The sequence below is a fragment of the Setaria viridis genome, chromosome 8, assembly GCF_005286985.2.
Source record: "Setaria viridis chromosome 8, Setaria_viridis_v4.0, whole genome shotgun sequence".
Lineage (NCBI taxonomy): Eukaryota > Viridiplantae > Streptophyta > Magnoliopsida > Poales > Poaceae > Setaria > Setaria viridis.
In genome coordinates this window covers 9033064-9053006 of record NC_048270.2, presented here as the reverse complement: position 1 = coordinate 9053006, position 19943 = coordinate 9033064, and the positions used below count along the sequence as shown (strand labels likewise).

At 42.4% G+C, this 19943-nt stretch overlaps 1 protein-coding gene across 1 annotated transcript; it reads left to right on the top strand.

The window, feature by feature from the left end:
- The first annotated feature begins 6704 nt into the window (after window positions 1-6704).
- Window positions 6705-9689, top strand: LOC117833578 (WAT1-related protein At5g64700). Its single transcript, XM_034713134.2, has 7 exons — window positions 6705-6909; window positions 7260-7322; window positions 7950-8066; window positions 8368-8605; window positions 8730-8888; window positions 8993-9141; window positions 9245-9689. Exons 1-7 carry the CDS (start codon window positions 6737-6739, stop codon window positions 9423-9425), a joined length of 1080 nt encoding a protein of 359 aa, XP_034569025.1. The 5' UTR covers window positions 6705-6736; the 3' UTR covers window positions 9426-9689.
- The last annotated feature ends 10254 nt before the right edge of the window (window positions 9690-19943 follow it).

The window sequence follows — 19943 nt, the reverse complement described above, 5'->3', positions numbered from 1 at the left end:
TTAGATACCGGCAACTAAAGAAATGATCAAACCTGACCTTTAGCGCTACCCCGTCGGCCCTGACTTTGGAGGACTTGCTTTCAAAATTGAGAAATTGGTATATCTATGTTTTTCAACTTCAAGCCTACATTGCCAAGTCATGATCATAGGCTAATCAATCCTTGTCTTGTTTGTTGGATTAAATTCTATCCGGCAATACAAACAAGTAATTGAGCTGAAATCTCCCCTGTACAGTGCAATGCCGTCCTCCATCATTGCATCAATAAGTGACACCGCCTCCTTTCAAAATGAACATTCACTGCTGGTATCTATTTAGTAATTACACTATATATTGTTGTTTTTATTCTGAATACACTGTATAAGGCAACAGAATACAGTGCTACTGATTGCCCTACCCAGTGGAGGACCCAAGGATTAAATCGAGCCTGGGCAAAGCCTAAGCTGCCTTTCTTATCTCCAGCAGAAGGTTGATTTAGCTCAAGAGTAGCACCCCTGTTGATCGTTGTCAACAGTCAGTCAGTCACCACCTGGAAGCCGCTGGAGCCTACAGTATCTCAAAAACGCAGGCATGCACACCAACATAACACACACACCAGACCTCTAAGGAACTCATAGTATACTGGATTTTGTACTTACAGATACAGCAACTAATGCAGGCACCATTAAAACATTATAAAAATCACAAATCTGGGTTCCATCTCTTTCAAAATTGGAATTATTCCCCTGCACGATTGGTGAACAGTCAAAGAAGAATCTCGGTTCTTATATATAATTTCTAAATTTGATAGAAAAATTGAAATAAAAACAACAATTAAATTCCTCACCTGAGCTGCGATGTCCCTTCACCATACAACTGTGTCAAAGATATACCTAATAACTGTTTGGATCCAAATCTCCTAGAGTGATTAGGAAACAGCCTCCAGGTTTTTGACAGGTTTGGAAACAAACAATAAATATTCTGATTGAGCTAGTTCATTTGGCAAAACAATATATATTGTCAATAAGCATTGTTCCTGTCAAAAGAAGGGTAAGTTTCAATAGTTAATAAATTTACAAATAGACAAAACTATCAATATGCTAAAAACAGGATCTGCAGCAATACAATGCTTCCTAATTTTTCTATACCCCTCATGTAAAATATTGGGGAAGTGAAACAGGAAATGGAAACAGGAAAAACTAAAGGCTATTCCACACCCATACTCCTAAGTCCTAACAAGCTGAGTCCTTGCTGATTTTTACCTCCTACCGTACTACTTCACATACATTTACCTACAAAACCATGGCTGATGGCAGAAACTGGATCTCAGACACGATTGTGCAAATAAAAATTTCTTATAAGCACCAGTTAAGTGTCACTAAAGCTGAGGATAGCAGAGTTGTCAAGGAAATAAATACCATAAATGGATAACAGAGTTGTTTTGCCTTAAACCAAAAATTTCTTAACAATCACAACACGGATACAAAGCTTTTAATTTCTTCCAGAATTAGTTCCCATGCAAATCAATCAAACAACACCCAAATTTCTTTCTGAAAGAACATCAGCTGGTCATTCTGTCTGAAATAGTGGAAATAGTAGCATGGAGAAAATCATGTTAGTGGAAATATTGGCTTGGAGAATATCAGCTGTCCTACCCTTATATTAAGAGACCTAAGTGCAATGTCTGGCTTCATACTTAAACTATATTCACAGACCTATATCCTAGCCTTGTATGTCCACCGACAAAACAATATGAAATGTGGGACAAACACTGGGCAAAAAACAAAAAGAGCGAGACAAAGTGGTTTCTAGTAGATCCAACTAATAACAAGAACTAATCCGCCCAACTAATGACGTTTATCCAACAAGAAAAAGATAAGGTAGAGGAAGAGATGATGCTACCTGATTCTTGCGAGCTCGTTTGGTGAGGCCGATTGAATCAGCAAGGGGCAACAAGATGTGGTGTTCCATGTGCATTTGGCGGCTGCAGGGGTGAGCTTCACGGAGCTTCTTCTCCTCCGCCGTCGGAGGATGACGCCGACAGCGAAGAGCGCCTCCTTCACGCAAGACGGCTGCACGGAGTCTTTGTTGCTCCACTCATCATCGGAGGAGTATGCCAGCAGCAATAGGGGCGGCTCCGTCACCTTGCGCACGGGCACGCTCGGCCGCAACTCCTTCAGCAACAACCGCCGCCGGGCGTCGCAGGACTGGGCAGGAGAGGCGCAGCACGGACGGACGGGGACAGAGGAGCGACGTCCGTGAAGATGGTGGTGCCCGTGCGCCGCGGGTAGGGGATGCCAGAGGGAAGGGAGGAGGCGAGGAGCTGATGCCTGAGCGCCGGGCGGCGTTGGTGGACAGAAGGCAGTGGAGGTGACAAGGCGGACAGAGATGGCGGCGCTCACGCAGGTGGACGATGGCGGGGGCCGCGACACAGCTCGCTCGGCCGAACCACGGCGGGCGGGGCTCGCGGAAGGAGGAAGTGGTGCGGATGGCTGCGGCCCTGACGCGGGTGGGCGGCGGCGGGGTTCCTTCTCGGGTGGAGCCGGGCCAGCTCTTCTGCAAGCCGACTTCCCCCGCGGACCCGCCTCCTGTTGCGGGCGGACGGGGAGTTCTTGAATTACGTTTGATGTTTTTCATCGTTGATTGTTTGCAAAAACAGCCAGGTTCGGTGCTTCATTGGTTTGCTAGATATTGTAATAATCTTTGTGAGTCAAAAGGACAAACGAAATATGATGTATATCAAAATTCGGTGAAATTTTGTCAAAATATGATTTTTTGACTGGTCAAATCAACCGGATCCCAGCCCAGAATTTCCGAAATGTTTTACATTTTGGATCCCAGAACCCTGCGATGGACCGCTACACTTCTATATGAGTTGAATCTTTGAACCAAACATGGTACAAGTAAGCACAACATTAAAAGGTGTTTGCAATGAAGAATGGTACAAGCCGTACATCAGGATTGTTCTAAAAGTGAGATGTGCTTTGGTAATCGTCCATGTGTGAATATTAAAACGAGAGAAACAAATCTTGCGTTGACTGTTACCAAATCAAAGAATTGTCCATCTGATAGGGACAATTAACAAGCACTTGCTACATGTGAAGCACTTATAATCCTGCCAATATTTGTTTGTGTGGCACGTTGTAAACACTCGTGAAGCAATGACAATTGACCTACTTGTAAACAATTAACAAGAACTTGCTATGATGATTTTGTATTCCTGTAGCACGTACATCGTGAGCTGATCATATGATGTTGATTTTGTAAATAATTAACAAGCACTTGGTATGATGATTTTGTGTTCCTGTAGGATATCATGAACAACATCATTAATAAGCAATAATCGAAAATGAGTTGTCCAAATAATACAGCAAAATATTAGAACTAATGTCGATCTTGTATTCCTGTAGGACTTGGACATCACAAATGATTCCATTTCTACTCAATAATTGTCTTTTGCCTATATTTGTGTTTTTTATTAATTGCATCCTAGAACGGGCCCCAACATGAATTCCAGCTTGTGTTGTCTGAGGGAGCAGTATGTCGTCGTCTTCTAGAAATATCTTCAGGGACCAGCTTCTATTTCTCGGAAAACATACTCCTAAATTTACAATGATAAAATCAATAGATGGCTTGTTGATGCTGATACACAAAGTGCTCAACAAACATGCTGCCTAGGCAATAATATTGGTTTAATTTATATATGGCTGCAAATCATCAAGTGCAAAGAACTATTATATAAAATGGAAAGACCTTGGTTGTAAATTACAGTGATTTTAATTTGTTCTAGATAATCTTGGATTTATACCTGTACCAGCTAAGGTATGCTTGATGTTGTGTATAGTTTAAATTTCTAACTTTCTGAATTACCATCTTTCATTGATGTTTTCTGGCATGACCTCTTACAACCACCACCGATTTCATTATTCCATATACTAATTACTAAGGGCAAGGGCTTGTGCAGTGGGCACTCTTGCGATGTTCTAAATTTTCCATGCCACCATCGGTGTCCCTGCTAGAGCTTGCAGTGTCATTGCTACTTGCACGCAAGGGCCAACATCTGAAACCTTTGTTTACGAAAAGAAAATAGCAGCTGGGCGCAGCTTCGAGAATGGATGATTAGTGTGGAATATTAAATGTTTCCATATTCATTTAGCCAAACCAAATTATTGCTTAATCTGGGTGCAAACCCAAAACCAGCCCCCATGCCATCACTACCGGAAAACGGACCTTTAGTCCCGGTTAGTAGGAGTCATAGACCCCGAAAATCCAACCGAAACTAACTATTTGAGACAAAAAGGATTCTTTAGTCCCGATTGGTAATTTCAACCGGGACTAAAGGGAGGACCTTTAGTCCCGGTTGGTGGCTCCAACCGGAACAAAACGTCTCCTCGTCCCACTAACTGTTACAACTGGGACTAGGAGGCTTTAGTCCCAATTGGTCTTTACAACCAGGACTAAAGCTCCCCTGTCGGTGGTCTTCGATGGCTCATTTTTGACTCGGGACTAAAGGCAAGCGGGACAAAAAGGTTGGATGGAAGGTGAGTTCTCTAGTAGTGCATGCAATATATGTTTATTAGATGATGCCATGTTTATTAATTCGTTCATATTGCCCTGAGATGGATGTAGATTCAGATTGGCTGGAGAATTAGAAAAGAGGGTGTCCCGTCGACTCAGCCTACAATCAGAATACTCCCAATGATCATTTGTTGATCCTTCATAATGAAATGCTTTTCCACGCGAGGCGTAAAAAAATTGTTTAGTTAGAGATGGGATTAGACTTGGGCCTCCAAAGTCCAATTGGTCCTTTTCTTCGTAGACCTTAGTGTCTGTTTGTAACCACAACCATTTCCATTATCGCAGCCCCAACTACTAAGCTAAAAAAATTATTGATTAAGCCTGCTGGGTGCACACACACCTAAACCAATACCTAAACCGCGCAGTATATGTTAATTAGTTTTTATTGATATATAGCACATTTATTTCGTTCAAGTGTTTAGCTATAGGATCACTCAATGCAAAACACATGTGATTGCAATGTGCTATACACATGGCCCAAAGATTGACGTAGATGCAGTTTGGCCGGAGCCCTTGAAAGAGGGTGCCACTGATTCAGACTACAATCAGAATACTCTTAGATAATAAAAGGCATGTGATTGCAATGTGCTATACACATGGCCCAAAGATTGACGTACATGCAGTTTGGCCGGAGCCCTTGAAAGAGGGTGCCACTGATTCAGACTACAATCAGAATACTCTTAGATAATAAAAGGCGATCTTTTAGTATTCAGATTCGACACTATAATCACTACGGGAAACAGTAAACTATAATCACTGGAAACAGTAAAGTTGCCGAGTGCCACAGGCACTCGGCGAAGACCCAAAAACACTCGGCAAATAGTTTTCCGAGTGTAACACTCGGCATACAGCACACGACAAATTTTGTGTCGGCAAACAGATGTTTGCCGAGTGTCAAACCTCGTGCACTCGGCAAACCTTTTGCCGACGGCCAAAAACACACTCGACGAAAACTAACACTCGGCGACAACGGCGGTGACGGCGTCCAGGTTAACAGCGCATTTGCCGAGTGCCAGATGGCAGACACTCGGCCAAAACATGAATCTTTGCCGAGTGTCGACCTTGAGGCACACGGCAAATTCAAGGCAGTTTGCTGAGTGTTGGCACGTTGGCACTCGGCAAATACGTGGAGCTTTGCCGAGTGTCATGGTCGTGGCACTCGGCAAATACGTAGACCTTTGCCGAGTGTTAGCCAAAACACTCGGGAAAGAAGCGACGGGAGGTGGTGCAACTGTCCACTTTGCCGAGTGTTAAAGCCAAAACACTCGGCAAAGCCCCTCTTTGCCGAGTGTTACACTCGGCAAAGTGGACAGTACCCCCTTTTTTACTTGTTTTGTCACGTATAACGGACCCCTCTCAATTCACAATACATATCATCACAGGCATTTGTAATAAACAATCATAGGCATAATTCACAACCACCATTACAAGCATTATTCATAAACATCACATGCATAATCCAACATAAGCATGAAACAAGCCATAAATCCAAGTTCAAGTCACAACTAAGTTTCATCCAAGTTCACAACTAAGTCTAGTTCCAATTGGTCTTTACAATCGGGACTAAAGCTCCCCTGTCGGTGGCCTTCGATGGCTTATTTTTGACTCGGGACTAAAAGCAAGCGGGACAAAAATGGTTGGATGGAAGCTGAATTCTCTAGCAGTGCATGCAATATATGTTTATTAGATGATGCCATGTTTATTAATTCGTTCATATTGCCCTGAGATGGATGTAGATTCAGATTGGCTGGAGAATTAGAAAAGAGGGTGTCCCGTCGACTCAGCCTACAATCAGAATACTCCCAATAAATACTAGAAAAAGAATCGACTCAGACTGCAATCAGAATCTTCCTAATAAATATTAGAAAACATGATCTTTGATGATTCGGACTCCACACTATATAGAGAGAGCGTGGCTAATCCCCTTGTTTACCAGCTTACTTTGATCACACTGGACGAATTGGAGATAGCTCACGGTTCAGCAAGCTATTTTCAGAAAAAACACACTTTGATGTTATACCACCTAAGAGGTTATCTATGTTAGTTTCTTCCCCATTGTCTGTCTCGCTGCTAGATGATACACACCTGCACTTATTACTATGTATGTCTTAATGTATATATCTCTCCTCGTTCTACAGCTATTCTCCTTGCAGATCCAGCTACATCTATAGGCGCTTTGAGATGGAGGAAAAGAAGCCTTATGTGATTGCCATCATCGTACAAGTGATCTACGCTGGCATGTTCGTCATCAGTAAGGCGGCCTTCGACCAGGGGATGAACACCTTTGTATTCATCTTCTACCGCCAGGCCGCCTCATCTCTCCTGTTGCTTCCTGTCGCAGTTTTTCTTGAAAGGTAAACACCTATGATTAGCATTCCCATGTAGCAACCGTAATAAGAAAGTAAAGTGATTTTAGGTGACATTACTCCCACCATTTCATAATATTTGTTCAGTCCACATACCTAGGTGGCATATATTAATTATTGATCGACATTAAATGGAATCATGTCAAATTTGTACTCAATGGATAGATCAATAGCTCATCTATCCAATAAGATAAGAACGATACGACTTATCAGAATATACTTTCTTTTTTATTTTGTTGATGTGAAAAACATTATGAAACAGAGGTTTTATATGTTTTTGTCATTTCCATGTTCTAACTAACTACTGATGGATATTTTCTGAAATCTGTACATGGCAGGAAAAATGCACCACCCATTTCATTTAAGATTATCCTGAAGCTCTTCCTATATGCTTTCATGGGGTATGCAGCATGTTCCGTTGTTTGAGCATTTCTCTTATTGAGATCATACTGCAATGAAAACATTTATATTATAGTTGTGTATGTGTAACATGCTTGTAATTTATTTTCTATGCATACATATACTAAATGACGATATGCTCCCTCCGGTTTCACAAACTTGACTTTTCAGACATGATCTCACGGTAAATATGTTGGAGAGCTACATCTAAACAATAAAATAGTTAATTTTAGCCTCACTTCCAACATCACATTCCATGGGACGGAGGGATCATCTTCATAGAGATATAGCTTTACCATGAAATCCAACCTTTAAAAACTGCATACACATTTTATTGAGCTCATTTTTGTTGATATATAATTCATACAATAATTAATTGACTTACAGTCTAACAAAACAACACCATGATCTATGCATTGTAAGAGTTGTATCGTTCTCTCATTATATAACATTACATATTTGGAGAGCATGATACAATTGATTGTGATTAGAACAGTTGATTGTGATTAGTAACAGTACTCCAAGACGTCTTGCAAGCATTAGTCAAAAACTTTAAACTCGAGTTTTTGAAGACTGGAGGGAGTAGTTGACACTGAGACACAAACTCAATTTGAAATGTGAATTTCCAGGAATACATTCAGCTTAAACTTGTACAACTTAAGTATGAAGCTCACATCAGCAACCGTGGCATCTGCAACATTGAACTCTCAACCTGTGGTCACCTTCTGCTTGGCGCTGCTATTAAGGTATGTTATCAGTTATCACTATCGAATCCATCCACCGATATGATTCAACAAGAGCAACACTTAGATAATAAAATTGCTCTGGTCAGTGCATGTGCCTTAAACTTGTGAGTTGGCAATCAGAATATTTATCTATTGAGATTGAGGAAAACATAGCTAATAATTAGCTCTAATGGATGATCCAGATGGGGCCTAAGTGTGGTATATGCGGTATTATATTACCAGTCTCTATCCTATTTTAATGATATGCTAGACTATGCTACCTGATCATGATTGAGTTGTTAATTAGATGTATGGCATACAGGATGGAGGTGGTTAGGCTGAGGAGCTTCTCTGGAGTAGCCAAGGTCACCGGTGTAGTGCTTTGCCTTGCGGGGGTTTTGGTCATTGCCTTATACAGCGGACCTGGGATAAGCCCTATCAACCATCACCGTGTCTTTGCTTCCCATGCTTTGGGAACTCGAAGCAGGGCCACATGGATCAAAGGGACATTCCTCATGGTCCTTGCAAACATGATATGGTCCTTGTGGATTGTTAAGCAGGTACGTTCACAATGGTTGTAGATGTGAATTAGAATCCATAGCATGATTACTACCCCGAGTTGGATGCAAATAGTTCTAATACTCATCGATTTATTTGTTTCATGCGTATATGTATATGGCGCAGGCTGCGGTACTCAAGGAGTACCCGAACAAGATGCTTATGACATTATCGCAAAGCGTTTTCAGCACGGTGCAGTCATTCATTGTTGCGGTAGTGGCCGAGAGGGACTTTTCTAAGTGGAAGCTCCACCTCGACATCAGCTTACTGGCAATCATTTACAATGTAATAACAATTCAACTATTAGTTGTAGGTACTTGCTACTAAGTCATCTTGTAATGATGATAACTAATGGACTGCTTGCTGCGTGAATTAATCAAATGAACCAGGGATTTATGGTGAATGCCGTGTCCTTCTATTTACAAGCATGGTGTGTGGAGATGAAAGGCCCCGTCTTCCTCACCTCCTGGACTCCACTATGCCTTATACTCACAATATTCTGCTCCTCCGTCCTAGGAGAAACTGTTCACCTCGGCAGGTAACAAAATTCATTGGATCAGAATAGCAGCAAAAGGAGTTTACATCAGTCTTATGAATAAATTCATGGAATAGTCTTTCTTTTATTTTATTTGCAATGGCAGTATTGTTGGTGGGATAATACTGGTCGGAGGCCTTTACAGCATGCTATGGGGTAAAAGCAAGGAAAATAAGGTCTTGCCATACAAGGTGAATACATTGGGCATCGGTGTGCAAAATGAACAGGAGCACCAACACATGGAACAGAAGAAGGGCACGGAAGAGCAGCAGGTTGAACAAGTCTGAGTGATGGGTCTGATCAACAAAACCTTGTTACTTTGCATTTTTAGGAACACAAGGGGCAAGCCCTGTTGGTTAAAATATAGTAAAACAGAAAAGTGTTAAATATACAGAGGAAAAGAAAGAATGAACACGAAAAAAAACAAAAAGAGAGAGAACTGTCGACGGAAAGGACTCAGCCAAATACTAATGTCTGGAAAATAACTCTTCGTTCGCATATGCATAAACAAGGCAAATTCAGAAGTGAACTCTTAACTGTCAGACTATATTAGAAATTCTCCATATATGGTAGTTTATGCTTATTTCTAATCCCATCTTGCTTTATCTCTAATGAAGTCTTTGTGCGCCCTAAGCTGTGCACTTCAATATGATATCATGAGTTTTATGGAATCTCCTAGAAAGAGCCACTCTACAATATATGCTATGTTGAAGCTATGAAAACCCACTAGTACAGGAACTATTTCTACTTCAATCGGTAAGCCAATTCTAGAGCCAGTAGCTCAGCGTCACTGTAGATTAATCTACTTTCACTGTAGATTGAAACCACTTGTAGAAATTTCTACTGCCGTTCCTAATATTTCCTTCTTTTTTTGAGAGGGCGTTCCTAGTATTTCCAATGGCAGTTCAATTACGAGAACCGCCAGTAGGAATAAGATTTGGGCTATCGAGGGCCGAATCTGTGAGATGGGCCAAATCTGAAGTTGTCTGAACTGTACGTGCGGTTTAATGCTTTTCCTTTTCTTTACTTCATTTAAAGGCCATGGCCCATGGGGTTGGCCTGAAGCCTGATGGATAGCCCGCTAAATTTAGCACCTATCACATCGTATGTTTGACACTAATTAGGAGTATTAAACATAGTTTAATTATAAAATTAATTGCACAGATAAATTCTAATTTGCGAGATGAATCTATTAAACCTAATTAGTCCATGATTTGACAATGTGATGCTACAGTAACCATTTGCTAATGATGGATTAATTAGCCTTAATAGATTCGTCTCGCGAATTAAACTCCATCTGTGCAATTAGTTTTGTAATTAGCTCATGTTTAGTTATTCTAATTAGCATATGAATATCCGATGTGACCTTCTAAAGTTTAGCCCCTCGTATCCAAACACCCAAACACTCCATTTAGGGACGACGTTGCTCACGGTGAACTAAAAAACCAAAAAGAATTGTGCTGTGCCAAAGCCGGCAAATTATATTCTATTCAATGCATTTGTGAAGGCACGAAAATGGATTGGATACGATATATACGAATACGGATATAGAACGTTATTTTTTTCTCGAATCAAATACAGATACGAATAGTATCGGGACGTGTCAAATAATGATATTCATCATATTCACATATTAAATATCCAACTTTGAGTATCTGGATTCGGATGTGTTACGGATATTGACTGTCCGAATTCGGATACGAACTATACATTTGAGTATCTGAAACCTTCGGTCGGACGAACGGACAGATACCACGTTCATCCGTCTAATACGAAGAAACCGAATAGTTTCATCATTGCCTTTGCCTATCCAAACAAAACTGAATGGCAATGTTCAGAATTAGCGATCTTTGTCAATGTGAATGTGAGTATTTCCACGAGCTAAATTTTAGCTAGCTAAATTTAAGAGCTAGCTATATGAATCCAACAAAACCTAGTTAAATTTTAGCTAGCTAAATATTCCTTTAGCTGGTTTAACCTAGCTAAACCCAGCTAAAATGATAAAAGACCAAACTGCTCCTCCACCCTCCTCGGAAAAAGTATTTAAAGTGGGAGTGAGGGATAAGATAGACAAATACCTTTTCAACTATCATTTAGCTAGAGGATCCAAACACCCTAGCCCTAGCTAAAGTAGCTAGTTAATAAAATAACTAAACTTTAGATAGCTAAACTTTAGTTGTGTGGATTCAAACTCTTCGAGAAAAAGAAGATGCAATTAGGACGTTGTTGAACAAATCTGGCGCGTCTCGGGCGGCTGCCTGGCCGGACGGCGGGTGGGGTGGGGAGGTGGCAGGCAGCGATGGTTGCGGCGGTGGTGTCACACCCGGTTTTATAAGGCCAAAACCGAATGTAAACCACATGCATCAATGAATACCATTACAATATCATACATAAGCGTAACTTTAATACAAAATGACCCTTGGGTCTAAAAGAGAAATACACTTAAGGGTTCTTGCGGAACGGGTCTTCCATCAAACCACAGGCAGTCTTCCGAGGGATCACTAGCCTAGTATGGAGCATTCGGGTCGAAGCCATCATCTTCCTAGTACTACACTTCTTCTCGAGCTTCTTAGCGGTGGCGGCAAAAACATAGTAGGGGTTGAAAGGAATAACGTGTTGGAGGTATGCCCTAGAGGCAATCATAGAGATGATGATATTCCATTTGTATCCATGATTTATATTGTGTTCCTTGAATATCCATTAAAGGCTACTTGAATTGATTTGCAATTATGTGAATTGTGTGTGAAACTCTTTACTTGTATGGTTATTCTAAAGTTGTCCCTAGTCGGAGTTCATGTGAGGACACACATGAATATCAGACTAGCACATGTATTAGTTGATGACTATGTTTCACAAGTCATGGACATGGAGATGTTGAACTAATAATGTGGAGACATGTGCTAGGACTAACCCAACACGAGAAGTAGTTCTCTCTTTAAACAACACATACGCTTTGTCCTTAGACCTGAGATTGTCGCATGTATTCAAGATGTGGATCGACCTACTTACGGACTATCAAACGCTACACCGTAACAGGGTAGTTATAAAGGTAGCTTTCGGGTTTGTCAAGAAGCATGCTATGAGACATGGTCAATCAAGATGGGATTTGCCCCTCTCTGATATCTCTGGGCCCCTCGAGTGATCGGATCTGAAAATGCATGGTCATGCTACGTACGGTTAAGAGTTAACCTATAAAGGGATTCCGAATCACAGGATCGAGAAAGAGTGGTCGGCTTGAAGCTAGACCAAATATCGTGAGGCAAAGGGAATAGCATGTATATAATGTTGTGATGGTTCGTCTGATATGATCTTCGTGTGCATATAGGAGTTGGTACGTCTTGCTAGAGGCCGCTACCGACTATTGGGCCGAGTAGGAGTACTCGGACCATGTCTATACGTATCCAAACCCATAGGGTCACACACTTAAGGGGCTGGAAGCCCAATTCGGATGTGATCCGAGTTGGATTAGGTTTAGAAGTACTAATGGGCCTCGGACCTAGAGGCCCGTTAGGAACCTCTATAAATAGAGGGGTGGGGGCGCCCTAGGGTTTACACCTTTTGGCGAAACACAAAGGCCGCGCCTCCCACACCCTCGCCTGTTGCAACTCATGGATCTAGCAGTCCGGCTTGCGACGCTTCCTCCCTCACGTGTGGATACCTTGGAGGTGTTGCGCCTGCAGCACTTGGACGAGCCGCCGACGAGCCACGACGAGCCGCGGCATGAGGGCAATCTTACTGCACGTGGACGAGCTGCTGAGGAGCTGTTGGACGTCGACGTGATCGACTACGTACGACTACGTTGATCGACTACGCTGCATCGACGCGAATCTACATCTTCAGCACCAGTTGTGCGTCGAGTGGTAATTCCGTGATCCTTATACGACAGTTTTCCTGGTTTACGCGGTAGAAAATTTTGATTTGCGCTAATATAGCCTACCTCGTATCACAATAGTGGTATTAGAGCTGTAGCTGTTTAGTTTTGGATTCGGGATGTGTGCATATGGAGATATGCGAGTTTTCAGTTTGATCTATGTCCTGGTATTGTGTTCTTGCTGCAATGGTAGTGTAACGACATACTCCTACCGGTCGGCTTTCCGCTATCGAAGTTCAGTGATACACATAATTCCAGTTGCAGTGAGCGAAGATCATGTGATTGGTCGAATCGAAATCCAGGTTCATACGCCAAACGCATGAGATGTGCAATAGTAGATGGGATCTACTGCCGGGGTCGGGATTTTACCGTGTGCGTATGCTTCGGTAAATCAGCCGTAACTTTTCGGTACGATCTCGGATTGGGGCAAATTTTATATGAAAATTGATCTGCAGAAAAAGTTACACATGAAATTCAACCGCTTTGCCATTTTCGGTGAAATTAGATTTCCCAAATTCGGCTTGGAAGATAGAGTTTCGGGCCTCTGAAGTTTGGAACGTTAGGACGCTTAACTCTGTTTTGCAGGATGTATGTATCTTGTGATCAGTATGGCCCCTTTGTGTATGTGATGCGTGTATGTAACTCATTCATGACCTGCGTGTCGCGTGTACGGCAACACGGCAGGAGCCATATGTGTTGTCACTTTAATTTATTTAATGGTCTGTGTACCAATCTGTGATGATCCAAGCAACTATGTAATCTTCATTACTAGCTTTTTACTGGCTATTAGGCGTAATAGCATGTTCTAGTTCTTGGAGGACTCATCACCAGGAGGATGGCGCCACATGGAACATGGAGATGGAGATCACCATGGTGAACAGATTCTATGGAGATGGAGATCACCATAAGAAAACGGGTCATACTGTGTCATAACTGTGTGAATGCTATTCTATTTATGTTTTACTTTCTGCCTGCTGTGATGTTAGAAGTAGAACGATCCCTCACAAAGTTTAAGTTAGTATGCCCTCCCAACTAAAACTTGCACCGTCCCATGTCTTGTACAATTAGTGGTGGGTCTATGAAATTAGGGTGCCACTAGTTTTCCTTGATTAGACAGATTTGTGTTGGACACTTACACGCATAAGGGTTGGTTTGCTTAACAAGGTTAACTTAACAGTTAAGGACCTTGGGGCATAAAGGTTGGGCGCCGAGACATGGAGATGTCACCCAACAACAGGAGTCATATGTGATATGATTAGCAAAAGTTGCTTACCGATCTACCTTGTTTGCTAGCGGTGATGCTAAAGCTCACTAGTAGACTTGTTAGTTGTGGATCCTGAATCACTAAGTTTCAATAGAGGGATATTGATTTTAGTGGGAGTAGATTCTGTTAAAATAGCTTAATGTGATTTGCTCTATCATGGATATATTTGTCTTAGTGTATTTTGCATTACTTTTGTTGTAGATTAAATGGCACCTAGCAGAACTACACCGTTTGCTTTGCGTTCGATCCTTGAGAAGGACAAGTTGAATGGAACAAATTACTCGGATTGGATCCGTAACCTGAGAATTGTTCTCAAGACCGATAAAAAGGAAGATGTTCTAAACACCCCACTACCACCAGTACCTACTGATGATGCATCTGCTACCGTTAAGGCTGCTTACAAGAAGGCATTTGATGGTAATTTTGAGGTAAGCTGCCTTATGCTTGCTTGCATGAGGCACACGATATGATCGTGGCGCTTAGAGACATGTTCCAAATACAGGCCAGGACTGAAAGGTTCAATGTGTCTAAGGCCTTTGTTGAGAGCAAGCTAGCAGAAGGCGCAGCAGTAGGACCACACGTAATCAAGATGGTTGGTTACACTCAACAGTTGGAGAAGCTGGGCTTCCCACTGGGCCAAGAGTTGGCCACTGATTTCATTCTTTCGTCTCTTCCGCCTAGCTATGGGAACTTCATCTCGAACTACCATATGCATGGGACGGAGAAGGGTCTGAATGAGCTGTGTGGCATGCTTAAAACAGCAGAGGCTGACATCAAGAAAAGCGCTAGTACCAGCCATGTGATGGCTATACAGAACAAGCCTAGCTTTAAGAAGAAGGGCAATTCTTGGAAGAAGAAGGGCAAGGCTGGAACGTCCAAGCCAAACCCAGCGCCCAAGGTTAAAGCTGGACCTGGACCTGCTCCAGACAAAGAGTGCTTTTACTGTCATGAACTTGGTCACTGGAATAGAAACTGCAAGCAGTACCTAGCTTCGTTGAAGAATGACGGAAGTAAGAGTACTTCTACCTCAGGTACGCTTGTTGTTAATGTTATAGACAACATTTTTCTCGCTGATACAATTATTAATTCTTGGGTATTTGATACCGGATCGGTTGCTCATATTTGCAATTCGATGCAGGGAATGATAAGAAGTAGAAGCGTGGAAAGAGGAGAAGTTGATTTCCACGAGGGCAATAATGCAAGAGTTGCTGCGTTGACCGTCGGGACGATGCAACTCCACCTCCCGTCAGGATTTATTATGGAGTTGAATAATTGTTATTTCGTTCCTAGTTTAAGTCGAAACATTTTGTCTCCGTCATGCTTGATGAAGGATGGTTATTCATTTGCGAGTGAAAATAATGGTTGTGTGATCTCTAAGAATGATATGTTTATGTCTTTTGCACCCATTGTGAATGGATTATTTATTTTAAATCTTGATGGTTCACTTGTCTGTAACGTAAGTGCTAAAAGGCCTCGGCCTAATGATTTGAGTCCTACCTACTTGTGGCATTGTCGTTTGGGTCATATAAGTGAAAAGCGCATGAAGAAGCTCCATTCTGATGGACTTCTAACTTCGTTTGATTTTGAATCATACGAGACATGTGAGGCTTGCTTGCTAGGCAAGATGACCAAGATGCCTTTCACAGGATTTCCTGAGAGAGCAGTAGTCTTGTTGGAACTCGTACATAGCGATGTATGCGGACCAATGAGCACGACGGCTAGAGGAGGATTACAATACTTCATAACTTTCACTGATAATTTTAGTAGATATGGCTATGTCTACTTGATGAGGCACAAGTCTGAAACCTTTGAAAAGTTCAAGAAATTTCAGAATGAAGTTGAAAATCAGCGTGGCAAGAAAATTAAGGCCTTACGATCTGATCGTGGAGACGAGTATTTGAGCCACGAGTTTAGCAATCATCTAAAGAGTTGCGGAATTGTTCCACAACTTACGCCACCTCGAACACCTCAGAGAAATGGTGTATCCGAGCGACGTAATCGAACTTTGTTAGACATGGTTCGATCAATGATGAGCCAGTCGGACCTACCGTTGTCATTTTGGGGATACGCTCTAGAAACAGCAGCTTTCACACTTAATAGGGTACCATCTAAATCCGTAGTTAAGACACTATATGAGATGTGGACTGGAAAGGGTCCCAGTCTGTCTTTTCTAAAGATTTGGGGATGTGAAGTGTTTGTCAAGCGACTTCAGTCGGACCAGATCACACCCAAGTCGGATAAGTGCATTTTCGTGGAATATCCAAAGGAAACTTTAGGATATTATTTCTATAATCGGTCAGAGGGCAAAGTGTTTGTCGCTCGGAACGGGGTTTTCCTAGAGAAAGAGTTTCTCAAAGGAGAAAAGAGTGGAAAGACAGTGCATCTTGAAGAAGTTCAAGATGAGCCGATTGGGCAAGAATCAATGAGTAATGCTAACGTAGCAGAACAAGTTGAGATACCCATGGCAAGAGAAGCACCGCCACAACCATGAAGGTCGGCAAGGCTCCGTGAAATGCAGGAAATATTATTGTTGGACAATGATGAGCCTGCGACATATGCAGAAGCAATGATGGACCCAGACTCCGAAAAATGGCAGAGTGCCATGCAATCCGAAATAGAGTCCATGGGAGACAATCAAGTTTGGAACTTGGTTGACCCACCTGATGGTGTTAAAACCATAGAGTGCAAGTGGATCTATAAGAAGAAAAAGGACATGGATGGAAATGTTCACATCTATAAAGCACGACTTGTCGCAAAAGGTTTTCGACAAGTTTAAGGAGTTGACTACGACGAGACTTTCTCACCCGTAGTGATGCTTAAGTCCATTCGGATTATTCTAGCTATAGCTGCATATTTCGATTATGATACAACCTGAGGGTTTTGTCGATCCGAAAAATGCTGGAAAGGTATGCAAGCTTCAAAGATCCATTAATGGATTGAAGCAAGCATCTAGGAGTTGGAACATTCGTTTTGATGAAATGGTCAAAGGGTTTGACTTCACCAAGAATGAAGAAGAGTCTTGTGTTTACAAGAAGGATAGTGGGAGCTCTGTAGTATTTCTAATCTTATATGTGGATGACATATTGCTGATTGGAAATAACATTCCTATGCTTGAGTTTGTAAAGATTTCACTGAAAAATAGTTTTTCGATGAAGGACTTAGAGGAAGCAGCATATATTCTGGGCATTAAGATCTATAGAGATAGATCGAGAAGGCTTATAGGATTAAGCCAAGATACTTACATTGACAAAACGTTGAAGCGGTTCAGCATGGAAGAGGCAAAGAAAGGGTTCTTGCCTATGTCACATGGCATACATCTCAGTAAGACTCAGTGTCCTTCGACTGCTGATGAGCGGTATCGCATGAGTAGAGTGTCATATGCCTCGGCTATTGGATCTATCATGTATGCAATGATATGTACTCGTCCAGATGTTTCATATGCGCTAAGTATGACAAGCAGACACCAGTCTGATCCAGGTGAAAGTCACTAGACAGTGGTGAAAAACATTCGACTAAAGATATGTTCCTCGTTTATGGAGGTGAGGAGGAGCTCGTTGTAACAGGTTACACCGATGCTAGTTTCCATACCAACAGAGATGATTCAAAGTCACAATCAGGATTTGTGTTCACGCTAAATGATGGTGCTGTTAGTTGGAAGAGTTCCAAGCAAGAGACGGTGGCCGATTCTACGACAGAAGCCGAGTACATCGCGGCTTCGAAAGCCGCGAAGGAGGGTGTTTGGATAAGGAATTTCCTCATTGAGCTTGGTGTGTTCCCGAATGCGTCCAGCCCATTGAATCTCTACTGTGATAACAATGGGGCAATTGCGCAAGCAAAGGAGCCAAGGAACCACCAGAAGAACAAAACGTAATGCGGCGATTTCATCTCATTCGAGACTTCATTAACCGGGGTGAGATCAAGATATGTAAAATACACACGGATCTGAACATTTCTGATCCGTTGACAAAACCACTCCCGCACGCTAAGCATGATGCGCATGTAAGAGCTATGGGTATTAAGTACCTTCTAGATTGACTCTAGTGCAAGTAGGAGACTGTTGGAGGTATGCCCTAGAGGCAATCATAGAGATGATGATATTCCATTTGTATCCATGATTTATATTGTGTTCCTTGAATATCCATTAAAGGCTACTTGAATTGATTTGCAATTATGTGAATTGTGTGTGAAACTCTTTACTTGTATGGTTATTCTAAAGTTGTCCCTAGTCGGAGTTCATGTGAGGACACACATGAATATCAGACTAGCACATGTATTAGTTGATGACTATGTTTCACAAGTCATGGGCATGGAGATGTTGAACTAATAATGTGGGAACATGTGGAGACATGTGCTAGGACTGACCCAACACGAGAAGTAGTTCTCTCTTTAAACAACACATACGCTTTGTCCTTAGACCTGAGATTGTCGCATGTATTCAAGATGTGGATCGACCTACTTACGAACTATCAAACGCTACAACGTAACAGGGTAGTTATAAAGGTAGCTTTCAGGTTTGTCAAGAATCATGCTATGAGACATGGTCAATCAAGATGGGATTTGCCCCTCTCTGATATCTCTGGGCCTCTCGAGTGATCGGATCCGAAAATGCATGGCCATGCTACGTACGGTTAAGAGTTAACCTACAAAGGGATTCCGAATCACAGGATCGAGAAAGAGCGGTCGGCTTGAAGCTAGACCAAATATCGTGAGGCAAAGGGAATAGCATATATATAATGTTGTGATGGTTCGTCTGATATGATCTTCGTGTGCATATAGGAGTTGGCACGTCTTGCTAGGGGCCGCTACCGACTATTGGGCCGAGTAGGAGTACTCGGACCATGCCTATACGTATCCGAACCCATAGTGTCACACACTTAAGGGGCTGGAAGCCCAATTCGGATGTGATCCGAGTTGGATTAGATTTAGAAGTACTAATGGGCCTCGGACCCAGAGGCCCGTTAGGAACCTCTATAAATAGAGGGGTGGGGGCGCCCTAGGGTTTACACCTTTTGGCGAAACACATATGCCGCGCCTCCCACACCCTCGCCTATTGCAACTCATGGATCTAGCAGTCCGGCTTGCGATGCTTCCTCCCTGCACGTGTGGATACCTTGGAGGTGTTGCGCCTGCAGCACTTGGACGAGCCGCCGACGAGCCACGACGAGCCGCCGACGAGCCGACGACGAGCCGCGGCACGAGGGCAATCTTGCTGCACGTGGACGAGCTGCTGAGGAGCTGTTGGACGTCGACGTGATCGACTACGTACGACTACGTTGATCGACTTCGCTGCATCGACGTGAATCTACATCTTCTGCACCAGTAGTGCGTCGAGTGGTAATCCCATGATCCTTATACGACAGTTTTCCTGGTTTACGCGGTAGAAAATTTTGATTTGCGCTAGTGTAGCCTACCTCGTATCCCAACATAACGATGAGTACATCAAAATGTACTCCGCAAGTGAGGGAATTATATGATATGAGGCCAAAATAAGGAAAGGCTTACCCTGGTTATAAAGCACCTAAGCAACTTATCCTAAACCTTAATTACCTTAGCACCTATTTATTAGATGCGATCACCAACACCATAATCTCCAAACCACCAAGCCAACCCCTCGAATTCCATCCGAGCACCAAAACCAACACTAGATTCCATCCAGCATCCAAGCCACAC

What these genes read in the sequence shown, in the direction of transcription:
- LOC117833578 (XM_034713134.2), top strand. Translation starts at nt 6,737, where the DNA reads ATGGAGGAAAAGAAGCCTTATGTGATTGCCATCATCGTACAAGTGATC. An exon ending in TGCTTGGCGCTGCTATTAAG is followed by an intron (nt 8,067 to 8,367) that starts GTATGTTATCAG and finishes TATGGCATACAG; the next exon opens with GATGGAGGTGGTTAGGCTGA. An exon ending in TACTGGCAATCATTTACAAT is followed by an intron (nt 8,889 to 8,992) that starts GTAATAACAATT and finishes CAAATGAACCAG; the next exon opens with GGATTTATGGTGAATGCCGT.